General features: G+C 38.7%; 3 protein-coding genes across 4 annotated transcripts in view; 2 read left to right on the top strand and 1 right to left on the bottom strand.

Moving 5' to 3' along the window:
• LOC311037051 (H-2 class II histocompatibility antigen, A-S alpha chain-like) overlaps window positions 1-21,564 on the top strand; it is a 256,812-nt gene that overhangs the window by 88,287 nt on the left and 146,961 nt on the right. The gene's annotated exons all lie outside the window — the stretch shown is intronic.
• Window positions 1,983-15,197, bottom strand: LOC311037043 (dihydropteridine reductase-like). The gene is made up of 7 exons (XM_084046102.1): window positions 15,007-15,197; window positions 12,725-12,817; window positions 11,293-11,389; window positions 10,217-10,357; window positions 8,848-8,956; window positions 7,880-7,963; window positions 1,983-2,174 (listed from the first exon to the last, which is right to left on the bottom strand). Exons 1-7 carry the CDS (start codon window positions 15,097-15,099, stop codon window positions 2,075-2,077), a joined length of 717 nt encoding a protein of 238 aa, XP_083902228.1. The 5' UTR covers window positions 15,100-15,197; the 3' UTR covers window positions 1,983-2,074.
• The window catches only part of LOC311037037 (phosphomannomutase 2-like), a 52,722-nt gene continuing 49,317 nt past the window's right edge, over window positions 18,160-21,564 (top strand). The window contains exon 1 of the mRNA XM_084046092.1: window positions 18,160-18,324. Within this exon, the coding sequence (XP_083902218.1) occupies window positions 18,250-18,324 (75 nt within the window). The 5' untranslated portion in view covers window positions 18,160-18,249. The remainder of the gene's footprint in view (window positions 18,325-21,564) is intronic.

The raw sequence follows: 21,564 nt of genomic DNA, 5'->3' as shown, positions 1-21,564 counted from the left end.
AACAGTTTTAAAAAGTTGAATCCCATTCTATACTTTGGCTATTAGACTATAGACAATCTACAAGCTCACAACGTGTCGCGTTGTGGCCCATTTTGAGCATGTAGATGAACATATATTGATTGAATTGTTAGTGATGTAGTTAGTAATGAGTAGTAAGCCTGAAAATCACCCCCTCAGAGGGAAATATGGGTAAATTATACATTTCTTGAATCCTTAGGGGTCATGCCAGTATTCCAGTTTTTATGTTTTGTCTCTCTTGATGTTTCTGGATACCACAGACAGGACTAGAATAAAACAGACTTAGGCACTGTACTTGTCATCAGTGGCGTGAAGTAACTAAGTACATTTATTCAAGTACTTTACTGGAGTACACTTTTGAGGATTTTTTTTCTTTAAGGGTACGGTCTCACCACATTTTTATTTTACCTCTGGGGCGGAATCTGACGATGCTTTGTCAATGCAAATGCGTGGATTCGTGGTCTTGCGCAGCTTTCTTGCGAATCCACGCATTTGCATTGACAAAGCATTGGCAGATTCCACCCCAGAGGTAAAATAAAAGTGCGGCGTGGCCGTGCCCTAATGGAGTATTTCCCATTTTCAATACTTTTACTTCCACTCCACTACATCTCAGAGGCAAATATTGTACTTTTACTCCACTACAATTATTTGAAAACTTTAGTTACTAGTTACTTTGCAGATATAAATGATTATATTATAAAACACACATTAACCACTTCTTATTTTATACCTAGGCTATTTGAACTTAAAATGACACCAAACACAATAATATAAACCATTGAAATAATCCTGGACAATCCTGGAATTTTTCAACTTTACCAGCTGATAACACATTAATTAGCTGTGACCCTGGAAGGGTTGTCATACCAAAATAGTATCTACGGACACGGATATGTTCATGGTACATTTTTATTATAAATATCCGTGCAGGTCCCGCTGATACCAATATAATATATTGATACATCTGATCTGACAGGCATACTATAACCATCCACATACACACGGCCCGTGACATCCATGTTTCTATAAATACCAGTATATCTGACATATATTACATGATCACCCAAGCACACATATGACATCCAGGTTTCTATACAGTATATACCAGTGTATCCGACATTGAGGGTCGCCAACAGTGGTGTAAAGTAACTAAGTACATGTACTCAAGTACTGTACTTTTGAGGTATTTTTACTTCACTGGAGTATTTCCAATTTTCAATACTTTTACTTCTACTCCACTACATCTAGGAGGCAAATATTGTACTTTTACTCGACTGCAATTGTTTGAAAACTTTAGTTACTTTGCAATTATCAATCATTATATTATAAAACATACATTAACCACTTCAGCCCTATTTTATACCTCATTTTATACCATGGCTATTTGAAAATAGCCGATCTACAAGCTCACAATGTGTAGCATCGCGACGCGTTGTGAGCTTGTGGATCTGCTATTTTCAAACATTTTAGTACTTTTACTTTTGGTACTTCTAGGGCTTAAGTGGGCAATGTATGTTTTGTAATCAAAATCAAAATCTACAAAGTAACTAAAGTTTTCAAATAGTTGTAGTGGAGTAAAAGTATAATATTTGCCTCTGAGATGTAGTGGAGTAGAAGCAAAAGTATTGAAAATTGAAAAAAATGGGTTACAAAAATCGTGGGATAGAACAATAAAAAAAAAGGGGGGAAAAAGGGACAATTACGTCTTTTAGTTTCCAAATAAGGGGACAATAACCTATTTCAAGGGACGGTTGGCAACCCTGACAGTTAAATGTTCATCCAGACCAGTGTTGCCAGATTCTGTGAGAGAAACAAAGCAACCAGGTCTAGGAAAACCAGCCCAAAAGAAGCGACTATATGGGCCACATGAGCACTTTAACACATACATCAGCTATTTGAAAATAGCCGATCTACAAGCTCACAACGCGTCGCGAAGCGACGCGTTGTGAGCTTGTAGATCGGCTATTTTCAAATAAAATCTTGCGGGGAAATTATAATAAGCAAATCTGGCAACCCTGATCCAGACACACATTATGACAGGCGGGCATCCATGTTTCTAGGTAGGAACGGCCTGTGTCTGGCTGTGTGTGGTGATGAGCTGCATCAGTGTTCCAGAGACGGGTCGATTCTCCTCCTCTGCCCAGCTGTACAGCAGCCTAGAGTAAACACACAACATAATAGAACACATAAATAATACTACTGTAGAAATACTGCATACTGATCAGCAGTGGTGGAAAAAGTACTCAAATTCTCTACTTAAGTACAAGTACCAATACTGCAATATAAAAATACTCTGTTACCAGTGAAAGTCCAGAATTCAAAGTGTACTTGAGTAAAAGTACAGAAGTATTGGCATCAAAATGTACTTAAAGTACCAAAAGTAAAAGTACTAAATATTTGAAAATAGCAGATCTACAAGCTCGTTGTGAGCTTCAGTGTTCAGTGTTCACTGTACTGGATACCACGTCACGTGTAATAGACATACAATTTTGAAGAACTACTACAGTATATCTATGACTATGCTGTCGGGCAGACACCGGCTAACTCCAAAATGTTCATTTTTCAGGAAAAAAATAAATAATAATAATAATAAGTGGAGTTAGGAGGTTTTGAGCTGAATGCACCTCCAAGCTCACAATGAGGTTGGAGGTCAAAATGGGGTGGAGCCTGGAGTCAGCAAAACCAGCCAACTCCACCCCCCTTTGGTGGAGTTAGCTGGTTTAGCAGAAAGTTTGAGGATCCAATGGAGTTAGCTGCTTTTGTCAGAAGCACCTTTTAATACTTTTCATTGGTTACATGTTTTTTTAGGAACACAGACGTAAAGTGTGTTCAATAGCACTGATTTATGGAAAAAAATGCAAAAGCGGAAAAATGGAGTTAGCTGGTTTCTGCCGGACAGCAACGATACTGCTCACTGTACTGCACACATCACATAATAATTAAATAAATATACACAATAACACTACTGCAGAAATACTGTCTACTGTTCACTGTACTGGATACCAAGATGGATACGTAACACGGTGACTCTGAGAAGGAAGGGACAGACGGATCACCGTGCCAAAAAATCTGGCTCCCGTCTGCTTTTTACAGTGGGGGAAAACCACTCATTTTCGATCCGAGATCACTCCACCATGGTGAGAGATGTTATTGTTCCAGCGTTAGCCAGGACCATCAACCATCGTGCACGCATATATTGTTTACAATCGGGTGCTCGTCGTGGAGCCTGCAGCTGTAAACAGCGTAGCGTTACAAACGGTGAGGTCTCTGGCACTCGACGTCACTTTTTTATTACAACTCTGGCACCGAATGGGCTATAGTTCACCCAAAAAAGTACTCGATCATGACTAATCGATCGATTAGTCACCCCATGGAGACTTGAATTCATGGATATTTTTTTGTTTTTGTCGCATTCCTAAGCCAATAATTTGATGACCAGCGGACCGGTAGGCAGCGGTTCCGGTAGGAGATACAAAGGAGACTGTTTGTGTCTCCTACCGCTGCCAGTCATCAAAAATTGGCTTAGGAATGCAACAAAAACTAAAACATATCCATGAATTCAAGTCTCCATGGGGTGACTAATCAATGGGGGAAAAAAGGCATTTTGGGGGTGAACTATCCCTTTAAACATTATCACCCCCCTCTACCACTCCTCCTTAGGGACAACACATGTTAAGAATGTTATTTAGGTAGACATGGTGCATGTAGCATGTTGTTCAAACAGAGGTCATTGTTTACCTGGTATCCTATATATGTGCAACAGAACACAAGATGGCGCCACCTCTCCATTGAACTCAATGGACAGGGGCACCATGTTTGGTTCTGGGGTGCATACTTTCAATGGTGTGAGGTCATGTTCAGGGTTGCCAGATCTGCTTATAATAATTTCCCTGCAAGATTGTATTTGAAAATAGCCGATCTACAAGCTCACAACGCGTCGCATCGACGACGCGTTGTGAGCTTGTAGATCTGCTATTTTCAAATAGCTGATGTATATGTTAAAGGGCTTGTGTGGCCCATAGTCGCTTCTTTTGGACTGGTTTTCCTAGACCTGGTTGCTTGTTTCTCTCACAGAGTCTGGCAACACTGGTCACGTTTCTCTTTATAGCTTTGTTGAAGCACTACTGTACACTGATTTCTTGCCTATACTGTATACTTTTGTTGTTTGTTGACTACAGTTCATGCCACTTACTTTGATCTCACACTTGTTAAGACACTCTGGATAAGAGAGTCTGCCTAAATAGAAGATGCTACAAGTCTAACTGTAGAACGTTTTATTAACTAGGACAGTGGTTCTCAACCTGTGGGGTCCCCACTACCCACACCATTTTGGGGGGGGGGGGGGGTTCCCCAGATGACAGTGAAGTGACAATTTAAGGACTTTTAAGACAAGCATACATCGGCAACTGGCGGCCCGGGGGCCACATGCGGCCCGCACCTTTCACTTAATGTGGCCCGCAGGTTAACATGGGAATACTGATATATTATTGATTTCAGCTGATACAATTCCAAACATGCAAACATGACCCGCTTTAATTACTTCAGTCTATATTAGTAGCTTAATGACTAGTATTAAAATTCTATTGTCTTTTTTATGTCCAATGTATTTGTATTTAAGTTCATAAAGTTAACATAAATATAACTAAATGCATTTGAAATTAAATTAAAAAAAATATTTTCAGGATTCCAATTAAAAAACACCCCAAAACAATCTGGATTCAAATAAAAAAAATAGCAAAAATAGCAGATCTACAAGCACAAAACGTGTCGCACTGCGACGCGTTTTGAGCTTGTAGATCTGCTATTTTTGCTATTGTTGTGTGATATACTATAGAATGGCAAAGTATGGTATTCATTTACGAAAACAGTTAAGATACGGAGATCCCGATATGTCAACCCGGTATGCAACGTGGCCCTCTGGAGTGTGGAAATATAGTGGCCCTCTACATCATCAAAGTTGCCCACCCCTGACCTAAAGTAACCAACAAACTATACTATAAAAACCGGTCAAACATTGGTCAAATTGTCAAATAATGTAAGACAGAGGCAAACAAAATGTCGATGTGAGGCGTTGTGAACTTGTATGCTATTTTCACAATATCTATCTGTGGAACCGAGTCAAACAACATTGAATGCCTCAGCTCCTACATTCCAAGTGCTTGTCAGGGTGGGGGGTCCCCAGTTCAAATACGATTGTTTTAGGGGGGGGGTCACTGCCTGAAAAAGGTTGAGCGCCACTGAACAAGGGGAGGTACTAAAGTCAGCGCTTGAAACATACCACGCCGGAAAAATGTTAGCATGTAATGCAGATGATATGCACTCTGCATTTCTACATGAAAACACACAAAGGGCCTCTCTGACAGGGAGAGTTCATTACTTGTATCTAACTAGGTTTGATTAGCTTTCAAATAACGGTTCATGGTGAGTGTATAGAGCAGCTTCTCCTGACATGGAATCAATTCAAATATTAACTATTTAAAACTAATTTAGCCGTCTGTTTACAGCATAGCAGGTCCAAGATCCCCTGAAAGCACGCTGAACGTTGATACAATTTTGGGTTGTACAGATATGGTAACCGAAAGATTGGGAACCAAAACATTGTGTATAAAACATAAATAAATGTATGATGAAATAAAGAATTTGGAAATGGCCTGAATGTAAAGTATACATGCTTGAACATTTGACTTTTAAGGCGGCCTAGTATTTATCTAATTGCAACAGCTACACAATGCAACAAAACCTGTGGCTAGCGGCATAATAAACAAGAAGTTTATATATGTATATATATATATATATATTCACTCAACTCACGATACGATTCGAATCACGATTCGAGGTTCACGATACGATTCTTCACGATTTTTTAACGATTTTTTTAGCACATTTATTTTCCAGACAAATTACTGAAAACCTTGATTATTTATTTTACAAAAATCATGTATTTAAAAAAATATATATTTTCTCTTATCCTCTTTTTAATACATGAAATTAAATAAAGCCTTTTTATTCACGATGTACATGCATTAAGACATATACTTTTTTATTTGTAAAATAATAACTTTAAATATATAAGTCTTATGAAATAAATGAATTTTAAAACATATATCCCAGATGAAATGAATTATAAAGAAAACCTTCAAATAAACAAACTAAGGCTTAGCCTTGGGATTTACAAGTTATTTTTTATCTATGCTACATTCTCAGCATTCTGTATAAAACAACACATTTATGTACAGTAATAAGGGAAACTGTTTTAAACTGCTCCAAATGAGATTAGATAAAAATGAATTGATTAATATCAATGAAATTCGCTATATATCTGAAAGACAGTGTTGAAAGGAGTTTGGTGTTGTCAGCGGTCTGATACAATTGTTAAATTATTAAATTAGATTATTATTCATTGTACTCTGCAGCCGCACCGAGGAGCTCCAGAATTAGCCGTTTTCATTATAAGCCTTATCAGTTGTATGTTTCCTACAGAGTGTAAATCAGACAGCTAACAACGTCGTCAGACGGGGGAGGGGGTAAACGGTATAGTTTGGGCAATTCATCAATCAAATAAACATGTTTACATGCGACGCACATTTCCCTCTTTATGCAGTGCGATCGCCTAGTTGTTTAGATTTCATAGCCTGAGAGGACGTGAACCCCACTCTGCCGTTCATAGCCTGCTGTTCAGTGAGTGAAGAAGAGACGAACGCAGGCAGCTATGGTGGCCCTGAGGGGACAAAATAGTAGGCGGAGAACAAGGTAGGGAGTCTGATTCGATTGCGCCCTCTGCTGGTTGCATCGCGATGTCATATTTTATTGCATCGATTTAAATCGTCACCACTTTGAATCGATTTAAATCGATATACGATAAATCGTTACATGCCTAATATATATATATATATATAAGTATATATATATAAATAAGTATATGTATATATATATATATATATATATATATATATATATATATATATATATATATATATATAAATAATGTATATATATATATTTTTTTATAGACAAAATAGCCAATATATAAGCTCAGAATGCACCATGATGCGACACAAGCTCGTAGATTGCTTATTTTCACTATTCATATACTAAAGTATAGGGGCTTAAGTGGGTAAGAAGTATGTAAAAGACTACGAGACAAGACATGAATGGACTATTTTTAGCGTTGTCCTTTTCAGTGTCATGTGAAACTCTGTAGGAAGCGTGTCCAGCCACACATGAATACATCAAACAGTGTTGCCATGTCCGCTTATTTTAAGCGACTTTGCTCGTAGCTCGTAGCACGGCACAGAGTGCCGCGCTACGAGCTTGTTATTCTGCTATTTTCTTTGAAAAATCGTCAATATTTTTCAAAACAAACATTTAACTCAAATCTTTGCTTCTGGGTATTCTAAATCCTAACAGTAAAAAAAATGATGCAATATAAGTGGTTCTCAAACTTTTTCATGTCAAGGACCACCAAAAATTATATGTATTTGGCCACCGACCCCCATCTCAAAATATTTTGTTCCAGGGACCCCCAGAAGCAAAGATTTTAGTTAAGAATGTATATTCAAAGATTTGCACACATTTTAATGTTTCCCCCCCCCCCCCCCCTCAAAAATAGCAGATCTACAAGCTCATAGCGCGCTATGAGCTTGTAGATCTGCTATTTTTGAATAGCCAAAGAAATCTAAAAATGACACAGATGCGTTCCCGGTCTGGGTTAAACCAGTGGTTCTCAAACATTTTCATGTCAAGGACCCCCAAAATAATACGTATGTGTGTCTGCAGACCCCCATCTGTCCTACATTTATATTTCACACTAAATGTCACACCTTATTATACTAATAATTGTTATCATTATTAATCAGCTCACTCAGCAACGTAGTCCAGCGGTGTCCAGGAAGTGACATCAGCGTCAGGCATGAACTTCCTGTTCAACCATGTGTCCAAGGTATCACTAAGGAAAACAAAGAATGATCTTTTATTACACATTCCTCTATGGAGCATTCCCTCTATGGAGCATGCGTCCTCTTAAAGGGGCCGTGGGAAGACTTTATAGGTTACGGGTGCTGTATGCGCACTTGTGCGCGTGCGTGGAGCGGAAATTTGCGTATTTAGTTATTTTTGTGTTACTTTAATTCGGTTAATTCGGTTCCAGAACACACATTGCACTAAATCCCCCCCAAATAACGACCAACAACTACAGGCACATTATGCAAAAAATGTTTTTATATATATATATATATTTTTATAATTTAATAATTTTTCACTTTCAGGGGGTGCTGTGGCCCCCTCAGCACCCCTACTTCCCACGGCGATATTTAAGCTAGAAAGATTGCTAAACATATCTCTACCAATGCCGTCGTCTATGATTCTGACTTTTTTTTTATCTCTAAAATTAATATCTCACGATTTTTGTAACCCTATTTTTTCACCCAGTGCAAGCTCGTAATACCGGGCGCTACTCTTCCTCTGCCAGCCTGGGGAGAGCCCCGAAATGAGCTCATGCTTTCTTCAATGCATGAGGAGTGAGCAGGCCACTTCTTATCACCTGACGGGCGATACGGTAGGACGTAGTGCATGGAAGGAACACGTTATTCCAACCAGTTCTTTTCCCCTCCATCAGCCCCCCCCGGCTGACCAGGGCTAGACCAGGATTACTGCATGTCTTTTTTTTTTAGGGCATGGGCACTGATGACCTTTTCATTTTTGACCCATAAGTCGATAATCGATTCTCTCTCTGCCCATCGGTGTGCTTAGGCAATAAATCGAGACATTTTTGTGTATTGTTACATCCCCTAGTTTATTACGTAAGGTAGGCCAGTTTATTATGCTACTTACGGTAAGATGGCTACAGTGGTGGCTCCTTTGGGAAGGCCGCTGTTGGTTTGAGCCAGAGACCGACACAGGTGATGAACTGCTGCTTTGGCCATTCCGTACCCTATCATACCTGCACACACACACACACACACACACACACACACACACACACACACACACACACACACACACACAGGTAAAGCACAACAACCCAACCACTGATAATCAACGGTGGAGACTGACACCTGGTTCTATCAGAGTCAGACCTGGTTCTCAATTTATTGGGGCAATGCAATGAGACCTGGAAATCACTACGGTTTTTCACACACACACACACACACACACACACACACACACACACACACACACACACACACACACACACACACACACACACACACACACACACACACACACACACACACACACACACACACACACACACACACACACACACACACAATGTGTGTCAGTGGAACAGAGTTTTGTTCCAACTATGCATTTCATGTATTGTTGAATGACAACAAAGCTATCTACGGTATTTATTTATCCATCCATCTGTCTATTAACCAGTTAACAGTTTATTCAATATTATGTTCCAAAACTAATGAGTCACTTGCCTTAAAGGGGCTACACCATGAATGTATTTGTTTTTTTTAACACCATGTCTGAACAGGCCTTCTCACTTTTTCATCTTTTTTTTAAAGGTAGGGTAAGTGATTTTCTTTGGTTAAAATAAGTGTTAAATAGCTCTATATTCTGATAGTACTCATTGCCTTAGAGTGTTTGTTCAGTAAAAAGAGTCTCCTTGTCTCTCTAGCTCTTTATTAAACAGAAAATGCATTTTCGTTTCATTTCCAATTTTATCCAATCGAGATAGAGAACTCAGGATATAGATTAAACAAGTGAAATTGGAAGTGATGACACTAAGAAATGAGCAGGCAAAATTGGAACTGGAACACCATAAAAATGAAGCTTAAAAATTGGTACTTTCTCCTGATTGGCTGAGATTTTGACACCTACCGGAAAATGTATTTTCTGTTTATTAAAGAGCTGGAGAGACGGGGAGACTCCTGTTACTGAACAAACACTCTATAGCAATGATTACTATCAGAATATAGTGCTTTAACCTTTAACCGGGGAGAACATGCAAACTCCACACAGAGTGGGCAGATCTACAAGCTCATAGCGCGGCACCGAGTGCCGCACTATGAGCTTGTAGATCTGCTATTTTTGAAAAATCGTATATCGATAGTGGGATCGATACTGATGCCTCCATGCACACACTGTATTGTGTGCATGGAGGCATACATGGTGTGTGTGTGTGTGTGTGTGTGTGTGTGTGTGTGTGTGTGTGTGTGTGTGTGTGTGTGTGTGTGTGTGTGTGTACCTGGGGTTCCCTCCAAAGAGGCCTTGGCTCCAGTGAGGGTGAGCAGGCCCCCCTCCCTCAGGTGTTTGGTTGCTAGGTGACCGGCGATGGTTGACGTCCACACACTCTGCTTCCACATCAGATCACTGTTCTTATAGAGAGCTATGCCGCACGCACGCACACACACACACACACACACACACACACACACACACACACACACACACACACACACACACACACACACACACACACACACACACAAGTTGAGGCTGGCACAATCGGTGCTTTCTTTTAAATCTCTCCTGAAAACACACTTGTATGCTAAATGTTTTTCTTAACTCTATTTGCTTCTAACTTTCAATTTTAATTTCTATTGCTGTATATTGTTGTTGTGTTATGTTGTTACTATTGCCTGGTTGTTTTTATTACTTGTTTTGACATGTCTGTAAAGCACTTTGGAACTTTGTTTAGAAAAGCGCTATACAAATCATTATCATTATCATTATAAGTAAAAGTATCAATACTGCAATATAGAAATACTCCGTTACAAGTAAAAGTCCAGAATTAAAAATTTACTTGAGTAATAGTACAAAAGTACTGCTTTCAAAATGTACTTAAAGTACCAAAAGTAAAAGTACTAAACTGTTTGAAAATAGCCTATGTATAAAATAGGACTAAAGTGGTTAATGTATGTTTTATATTGTAATAATTTATATCTAATTAAATAATTTAAGTATAGACAATTGGAAATACTCCACTAATGTAAAAGTACCTAAAAATTGTACTTAAGTACAGTACTCGAATGATTGTACTTAGTTACATCTTCTCAACAAGCTCACATGAAGGCTTCACATCGCGATGCGTTGTAAGCTTGTAGATCGGCTATTTGTCTATTTTTTAAATAATTTATCATCATTCAATAATCGTAATTGAGGCAAAGGTTCAGATTTTTTTTTTTGCAGTCATATCACTCAGCCCAACACACACACACACACACACACACACACACACACACACACACACACACACACACACACACACACACACACACACACACACACACACACACACACACACACACACACACGTATTACCTTTAGCCTTGGCACTGCCCCCCGCCCAGCCCCCAGCTACACACAGGATGGCGTCCACTCTGTCATCGCCTAGCAACGCGCCTACATCCGCCGTCACCTAGGAAACCAAAGATTAAAAGCCATCGCGTTAGTTCTGTTTCACCATCGAACATTTTGATCAATCCATTTAATGAATGATTCAAATGAATCAATCAAATCTAAAACTTTTTTTTCCATTTCAAGGACCCCCAGTTTGATGTAATTATTAGTATTATTTAATCTCTGAGAGTGTACAAATGTACATTTGTACACTCTCAGAGTTACAGACCCGTAAGGGTCCATTTGGTTACATTTGTACACTCTTGGAGTTACAGACCCGTAAGGGTCCATTTGGTTCCATTTGTACAGTCTCAGAGTTACAGACCTGTAAGGGTCCATTGGTTCCATTGGTACACCCTCAAAATTGTACTTAAGTACAGTACTTGAGTAAATGTACTTAGTTACTTTACACCACTGATATTTACTGACTAAATGAATATGCAATAATTACGTTATTACCTGGTAATAAATAGTCATAAAGCTGTCTATCATTCATTGTAGTGTCATGCAGTTTTTTTTTGTGTTCCAGCTTCTTTCCTACCATTCCATTTGGTTCAATTTGTACACTCTCAGTTACAGACCCTTTCCATTTTTTTTCAATAGTTACAGCAACCAGGATATAGATACAATATAGATAGATACCCTAGCTAGCAGCAGTGGTGGAAAAAGTACTCAAATTCTTTACTTAAGTAAAAGTACCAATACTGCAACATAAAAATACTCTGTTTCAAGTGAAAGTCCATAATTCAAAATTTACTTAAGGAAAAGTACAAAAGTATTAGCATCAAAATGTACTTAAAGTACCAAAGTAAAAGTACTAAATATTTGAAAATAGCCGATCTACAAGCTCACAACGCATTGCCATGCGACGCGTTGTGAGCTTGTAGATCGGCTATTTTCAAATAGCCTAGGTATAAAATAGGGCTGAAGTGGTTAATGTATGTTTCATTACTGTATATCATGATTTATATCTGAAGAGTAACTAGTAACTAAAGTTTTCAAATAATTGTAGTGGAGTAAAAATACAATATTTGCCTCTGAGATGTAGTGGAGTAGAAGTAAAAGTATTGGAAATTGGAAATACTCAAGTAAAGTACAAGTACCTCAAAATCGTACTTAAGTACAGTACTTAAGTAAATGTACTTTGTTACTTTTCACCACTGGCTAGCAGCTATACTCAAGCGGCAATACAAAAAGAACAATTATCAGCTGAGGCCAGATGTGAGTATGAGAGGAGAGTATTTGGACCGGATTCATACTCCATCATACGACGTTGACGGTGTTAGCGCGCTGAAAAATAGCAGATCTACAAACTCAAAGCTATCTCCAGTGAGTGTAAAATGCTGCGCTATACCTGTTCAGCCTGCTCAGTGAAGGAGTCCGTGGGTTTGACCACAACGCTGGCATGGGCGTCCACGTTAGATGTCAGGTCAATACAGGCCACCCACTGAGAGAGACACAGACAGACAGACAGACAGACAGACAGACAGACAGAGGAAGTAAGACGAGAGATAGTTAAAGAGATACGTAGTTCACCCAAACATTTATATCGATTAGTCACCCCATGGAGTCTAGAAATTATGGATATTTTTTTAGTTTTTGTCGCATTCCTATAAGCCAATAATTTGATGACCAGCGGACCGGTAGGCAGCGGTTCCGGTAGGAGACACAAAGGAGAATGTCTGTGTTTCGTACCGGAAACGCTGCCGGTCATCAAATTATTGGCTTATAGGAATGCGAAAAAAAGAAAAAAAAAAAAATCCATGAATTCAAGTCTCCATGGGATGACTAATCAATGGGATATTTTTTTTTGGGGTGAACTATCCCTTTAAGTATTATTGTGTAATATACAATAAAGTGCATACCATACGATGCTACTAATACAATATTTATATATACCGATTAAATTACTATTCAAGAATTACGTTATTACCTGGTAATAAATAGTCATAAAGCTATCTATCATTGTAATGTCACGCAATTTTTGTGTTGCAGCTTCTTTCCTAACTTTCAGTCCAGCTCATGTGTTGCTCTGCACTTTGACCTCAAACCAGTGTCACTTCTGTACACAGTGACAATAAATCCACTGTGTACACAAGTGACCACAGCATTGTCACCTGTGTGGGTGTTTTTGAGAAAGATCAGATGAATTAAAAATCTATAATTTATTGTCACAAAAATAACTGCGAATAACAATTACATTACATTACATAACAGTCATATAATTATTGTTTAATTTTGCTAATTGTTTATCAAGGGGTCCGCAGAGGTACTGCAGGGGGTCCGCAAAATTGCTGCTTGATTAGACAGTTAAGAAAGTTTTTTTTAATAAAAACATTTTTTTATATTTGCTTTAGTTGAAAAATGTTTTTTAAACATGCCCACATTTATGTTTAAATAAATCATGATTCTGTCCATTTTTGTCCAATTATACATGATTATTGTGCAATTGACAGATTCTTGATAGTATTGAATAAATACTATCAATAATCTGTCAATTGCACAATACTATTGACATTGGTTCTCAGTTAAGGTATGTTTAGAAATGGCAGTATGGCCACCATACTCTCTGTACCTTGTACATGTATGTTTACAATAAAAGCATGAATATATTAATCTGTCAATTAGTTTGATAACTTAGTATTGAATGCACAATAACATGGTATGTTTATATGAAGCACAATTGTATACATAATTATACAATATGTGTTGTAGCCCCCCCCCCCCCCCCCCCCACCCCCACCCTCAAGGTAGGGGGTCCCTGCTCCATCTCCCCATCAGTTTGGGGGTCTGGTCTGAAAACGTTGAAGACCCCCGGTCTATTTGGTTCCATGTACATGTTTAGAGTAGAGAGAGTTACTATAGAACTAATGTAGCCCTGAAACAAGACTGTCATGTCAGTCATGGATGAACTTCAACCTGGTGTTTGCACTTTCTCCCTTTTTGGCCCGCACATTTACATTAACGTTAATATTTCAAATATAAAGTGCTTATCTCATGGCCACGGATGTTACAATTATGTACGGGCCTTCAGAAGTACCAGTATCTTCCGTATTCTTCAATAAGAAGCATTTTAATCCGATCGGTGGCCATTTTCTTTGTATTTTCTCCATGTGCTTTCAACAACGCGACCCTATCGGTTGGAAGGTGTATAGCACTCTGAATGAGCTGCCAAGTCTCACCCTTTGAGAGTAAGAGTCACGCAATTTAACCTCTTCACATATATTGTTTGATGGCAATGACTGATACAAATGAAAGACCCTAAGACAGCTAAATAGAGAATTTTACATTTTAAGAATCGCGTGCATGTGTGCGTCCCTGATGAGTCTCACTCCTAGATTTTCCTGAAACTTGGCAGCCCTCTGATACGCTATAACTCTATGAGGAAATGGCCACCGATCGGATTAAAACATGCTTTATTGAACAATACGGAAGATACAGGTACTTCTGAGGGTCCGTAAAGAATTGCAACATCCATGACCATGTGGTAAGAACTTTATATTTGAAATCTGAGTGTTTATGTGTTTATGTGGGTCGTAAATGCAGAAAGTGCAAACACTTTGTTGAAGTTCATCCATTACTGTCATATTATGATATATGTCATCATGTCAGGGCTATAATGATGAAGCAGCTCACCCAGTCTTTAGACTTGAAGTATTGGACGCATGTGGAACCCAGGGCACCTTTGCCACCGTAGACGATCACCTTGGGAATCTCTGCAGCAGCCATGATGTATAGAGAACCCTTTAGAACCCCTGAGATAGAACAGATCTGTGAGTACACACGCGAGGAGGTTCAGATCTTCGGTGGTAGCTAGTCAGAGCTGTGTTCCGTGAGCAGAAATAACTTATCAGAAATAAGACTTCCGGTCGACGATCTCTTCAGAATAAGAGTACCCTCTACAGTAAAAAGAAGCCATTGAAAACCATTGAAAAACGGTTCATTTGCACATTAAAACTATAAATTAAGCTTTTAAACGAAGCTATACAACACATATTATGTTTCTGTGTAACAAAAATGGTTCATTTGCACAGTAAAACTATAAATTAAGCATTTAAACGAAGCTATACAACACATATTATGTTTCTGTGTAACAAAAACGGATTTAAAACATTAATAATTTATCTAAATGGATAAATGCTGTTCAAAGGAGTGCATAGCCTATACAAATTGGACACTGGACCGGAGACGGTTCTTGGTGCCAGCACTTCTGAGGTACGCACGCGTTCGGGGAGACCCCCTCTACACCGCCACACTCTCCGCTAGGCGGCACAGGTGTAGAAAAAAGTGTGGCGGACCGTCCAGTGAGGTCAGAGGCCCGAAAAGTGCCGTTTTCAGACAATAGTGGACACTGGACAGGAGACGGTTCTCGGATCAGAACCTGTGCTATTAAAGTGCACATTTAATGGGGATCAATAGCCAGTCAATCAGGAACAACCTAGCACTTAGAAGTGATCTAGTATAGGCCTAAGCCATTTAAAAAGACATACATCATAAATAGGGCTGTGAATCGTTTGCTATCTCACGATTCGATTCGATTCCGATTCTTGGGGTCACGATGCCGATTTTTATCGATTTTTTCAAAATAAACGATTCTCGATTCAAAATATTTTTTTTTTTTGATTCAAAAGCGATTTTTTTCTTGATTTTCTTGATTCAAAACATAGGATACATTTATGTAACTTTTATAATTGTAAAGGTTTTATCAACTGATAATATTGAAAATAGATTTTTTTTAAAATGAGAATGGATTCTGAATCGTCCAACATGAGAATCGCGATTCGTATTCGAAACGATTTTTTCCGACACCCCTAAATAAATGTATTTTCTAAATACAATTGTGTCTTTTTTTTAATAAACTTGCCACTTAGAAGTGTTTTAGTATGAGCCATTTAAAAGGCATACATCATAAATGTATTTTTAAAATAAATGTATGTCTTTTAAAAAACATAAGAAATGCACAGTCTTATTTTGAAGGCAACCAGAAACCTTATTTCTGCTAGCTCGAAAGCCGGATGTTCTATTTCTGCTCACGGAACGGAGCTTCAAGTCAGACAGTCACTATTGCAACATTATAGGAACACGATGTTGGTCAGTGGCCTTCAAAATAAAATATTTTAAATGAGTAGTTACATTATGGAACCACTCCTTTAAAAAATATTTTATTTTGAACTTCCAGAGTTAAAGTAGTTCACCCCCCAAAAATATTAATTTTCTATCAATTACACCCCCCCCCCCCCCATGAAGCATTGGTTAGGGTTAGCCATGAATATTTTTAGGCTGTGTTTTTTGTTTTGTCAAATAATTACATAATAACTATATACATAACCATTGACAATGAAATTACGCTTTTAGGAGGAAAACAAAAAAGGGGGTTTGCTTTATACACTAAATGACATGCATGCAGAGTTCATTTTGACAGCAAATTCTGATTTTAGTCTTAGTCTGTCATTTGAATATCACACCATTTAGTTTCAGTCCTATTTTAGTCATCTGGAATTGTTTAGTCTTAGCCTAGACTTAGTTGACTAAATATCAAAATCTTTAAGTCTTTTGGTCTCAGTCTTAGTCAACTAAATGAACACTGCATGCATAAACACATTCATAATTTAAAACAAAATGTTTTATTTTGTAGGAGAGGCCAATCCACTTCCTGTCGCTGTATGCGCACTTTCGTATTCAGCCAAGCCGGCTAACGTTACTGAAAACAGCCGATCTACAAGCTCACAACGCGTCGCGTCCGCGACGCGTTCTGAGCTTGTAGATTTGCTGTTTTCGGCCCCCGCGACGTCGCTTTTCTTTCACGTCAGTTCTCTGTTGCTCCTCCTCCTCCTAGAACCGGGGTCAGTTCACTCCGCAGATTACAGATCCGGGTTTAAACCGGATACGGAAACTGCCAGTATGCTCAAATGATTGTGCGTGGGAATGACCGGATACAGTAGGCGGGGTTTAGACCGGATATAAGCACTAAACTACAAATAGGAACAAGCCTTTCTATAGTCTGACGAGAGCGGTGATCAGGGTTGCCATGTCTGCTTATTATAAGCGAGAATTTGTCCACGGACCCTCCATCTGAAATCATAATTTGTGCCAGGGACCCCCCCGGCCCGTACCAGATTTGTGAAAAAATATTAAACATTTTGTTTTTTTTAAATAGCAGAGTTGTGAGCTTGTCAGCAGGCAGCCGGTGCATATAATGTTTAAAGGACAACTTTGTTTTTTTACAACCAAGGTTTATATTTCAGCTTGTAATTAAAGTAAATAAAAGATGAGTGTTATTTTTTTTCATTTACTGCTTTCTATAGTTTTAGTAATTTTCGCGATATTTTTTACAGTGGGCGGGGGCATTCTGTCCGGCCGCTAAATATGTATTTTTTTTACACAATAAAAAAGGTTCTGTGGTCTTTAATGACCAGATGTGAGTTATTGGGGGCTAGAAGAGCTACTGTAAATAATAATAATTAGAAACACCGGGTAATTGTGTAAAGAAATACATATTCAGCCACCGGACAGAATGCCCACTGTAAAAAAGATCGCGAAAATTGCTAAAACTAGAAAGCAGTACATTCAAAAATGTTAACACTCATCTTTTATTTACTTTAATTACAATCTAAAACATAAAACTTGGTTGTAAAAAAAAACAAAGTTGTCCTTTAAAGTGCTCATATCTGGCATATAGTCGCTTCTTCTGCGCTTGTTTTCCCAGACCTGGAGGCTTATTTCTCTCTCTAAATCTGGCAACGCTGGCGGTGACGCGGAGATTTACTTCTTCCTCCTCCAGGACAGGACACATCATATCATATCATATCATAACCAAACAGGACAGGGACAGACAAACAAACACACTGTAGGACAAAACACATTAGTTTAAGCGAAAAAATGAGTGCAACCATGTTGGACAGTAGTGTGCTCTGTTTGTTCGACGTGGACGGCACGCTGACCGCCGCCAGACAGGTGTGTATGTATGAATGGAAACAACACACAACGTGGACAAACTTAAAGGAGTTTTACTTGGTAAATGCCAAAAGGCAACCCCCGCGGGGGAGGGTACGTTGCGTACCTCTCCGAGTATGTTTATGTATTTTTAGCTGAGTAGCCTTATAGTCCATGAGCCAGAGCCCCAAAATTGAGCAATGATTATCGAAAGAGTGGGCAAAACCAAACCTATATTAAATTGTTCATAGGGTCAATACGAATAAATAAATATATGATAACCTTTCCACAGGAGTAGCTTTTTCATGGTTATCACACATTTTGTTATTTTCCCCATACGTACATGAGAGGTGAAAACATTTCAACATTTAAAAAAGAGTTATCATAATGAAACTTCCTGAGTTGATTACTTACACGAAGACAATAATTTATCGTATTACAAGTTTTCTGAAATTGCATATTTAAATAGGCAAATTAGGCATTTAGTCCATGAGCCAGAGCCACAAAATTGAGCCAGGTATTGAATATTCCCTCGTTAAAAACCTTTGACTCCAACATCTTAACAAAATGAAATAAGAATGTTGACTCTGGCTTTGTCCAATTTTCCAATGTTGATTCTGGAAAGTTATGCAAATTCGGGCATATTTTCCTAATGCCTAATTTAAATATACAATTTCAGAAAACTTGTAATACGATAAATCATTGTCTTCATGTAAGTAATCAACTCAGGAAGTTTCATTATGATAACTCTTTTTTAAATGTTGTAATTTTTTCACCTGTTATGTACGTATGGGGAAATTAACAAAATGTGTGATAAATATGAAAAAGCTGCTCCTGTGGAGAGGTTATCATATATTTATTTACTCGTATTGACCCTATGAACAATTTAATATAGGTATGGTTTTGCCCACTCTTTCGATAATGAAATCTTGTCTGGCTCATGGACTATGAGTAGCCTTCGCCCCATTTAGAACCTCTCCCTCTGCTACAGTATGTAGCTCCGAGATGAGGTCCTAGGTGGCCCGGTGCCGTTTTAGCGGGACATTTTCGAATATTTTCCACTTTACATGTTTCTTACCCCTTTCTGCACATCGTATCCAAAAAGTTAAGGTTTTCTGAAATGCTCTCAGATGTTTTAACTTCTAGCGCGCAATAAAATGTATCCAACGAGTTGAAAAAAGCGTTTAAATAGCTTCTCTCCTCAGCCGGTTCTATAATATTATGCATTAGAAGATGCAAGTCAACATTTGACCAGTAGGGGAATCAGTAATGTTATCTCTACGGGCGCAACTTCCGGGTATGTCTTAAAAACATTTAGGAGAGAAGCTATTTAAACGCTTTTTTCAACTTGTTGGATAGATTTTACTGCATGCTAGAAGTTAAAACATCTGAGAGCATTTCAGAAAACCTTTACTTTTTGGATAAGATGTGCAGAAATGGGTAAGAAACATGTAAAGTGGAAAATATTCGAAAATGTCCCGCTAAAACGGCACCGACAAACGTGGAACCTCATCGCGGAGCTATACAGCAGAGGGAGAGGTTCCTATAGGCTCTATGCACAGCAGCCATATTATCACAGGTGTTACCAATGATACTAATGAAGGCTCTGTTCCATTTAGTGTACCACAGTGGTTTCCACGACCCCCATAACTCTGAGAGTGTACAAATGGAACCAAATGGACCCGTAAGGGTCCATTTGGTTCCATTTGTACACTCTCAGAGTTACACATGTGTAACTCTGAGAGTGTACAAATGGAACCAAATGGACCCTAAGGGGCCATTTGGAAGCCCATGAGGGTCCCTGGACCCCAACTGTACTGGTGTAGCAGAGTGTTTCCAGTGGGCCAACATGCACAATATCAGCACCCTGACTCTGTTTGACCAGAATGGAACAGAGCCTTCATTAGTATCATTGGTAACACCTGTGAATGTCTTCATAATATAGTCCAGAGGCCAAGCCATATTTTGGTACCACCTAAGGTGACCGTAAAGTTTTTGTATTTTTGTCTTCCTACATGTCTCTAGTTTATATTTTGGTATGATAACCCTTCCAATCTTGTAGCTTAATGGCAGTTATCACTACCTACCGGCTAATGTATTCGGTAGGAGACACAAAGTAGAATCTTTGTGTCTCCTACCGGAAATACACCCGGGCATCAAATTATTGCGACAAAAAACAACATATATCCATGTATTCAAGGCTTCATGGGGTGTGCAATTTATGGAAAATAAATATTTTTTGGGGTGAACTCCTCCTTTAAGTTTCCCAGGGGGACTCTCTACCCATTCAGCTATGACCACCCTAGACCGAAGGAGGGTCAACTTTTGCAAGCTTATGGAAAGCAGTCTTTTTGCAAACACCAAAAATCTTAGAAGTTATCAATTGCGCACCCCATGAAGCCTTGAATACATGGATATATTTAGTTTTTTGTCGCAATAATTTGATGCCCGGGTGTATTTCCGGTAGGAGACACAAAGATTCTACTTTGTGTCTCCTACAGGATACATTAGCCGGTAGGTAGTGATAACTGCCATTAAGCTACAAGATTGGAAGGGTTATCATACCAAAATATAAACTAGAGACATGTAAGAAGACAAAAATACAAAAACTTTACGGTCACCTTAGGTGGTACCAATTTGTGAAAATATCAGTGTTGGCCCCTGGACTAATATGGCTGCTGTGAATAGAGCCAATAGTCCATATTCACACGGTGGCCATTTTGGAATTTAACATTGCATTGCTGTGGCAACTGGGGTGGCATTTCATTGACTTAATGGCAATATGGCCGCCGTGTGAATATGGTCTATTGGAGCTAGAGTAGCCTATGTGTGAATGTCTTTAACCCAGTGGTTGTCAAACTTCATGTCAAGGACCCCCAAAATGATTATTTATTTTGCTGCAGACTCAAACAAATATTTTTGTGCCAGGATTTTTTCAAATATAGCAGATCTCTACAAGCTCATAGCTATGAGCTTGTAGATCTGCTATTTTTGAATAGCCCAAAGTATAATGGATATGGATAAAGTGGTTAAAATGATTGTGACGGCATATTAACGAGACCCCCTGGTACGACTACCCCTTCCCCAAGGGCCCCCTGGGACCCCACTTTGAGAACTAATGTTTTAACCCATTTAGATGGAAAGCAAACGTATGTTGCCATATCAGTGGGTGCTCAAAGTTCCTCATGTAAAAGGACCCTGAAAATCGTATGTATTTGGCCACAGACCCCCATTTCAAAATTCAAAAATATTTTGTAATAG

This window comes from Gymnoscopelus microlampas, assembly GCF_963454915.1.
Source record: "Gymnoscopelus microlampas genome assembly, chromosome: 2".
Classification (NCBI taxonomy): Eukaryota; Metazoa; Chordata; class Actinopteri; order Myctophiformes; family Myctophidae; genus Gymnoscopelus; species Gymnoscopelus microlampas.
Note: the sequence above shows the minus strand (reverse complement) of the source record. Positions and strands in the feature narration are given on the sequence as shown.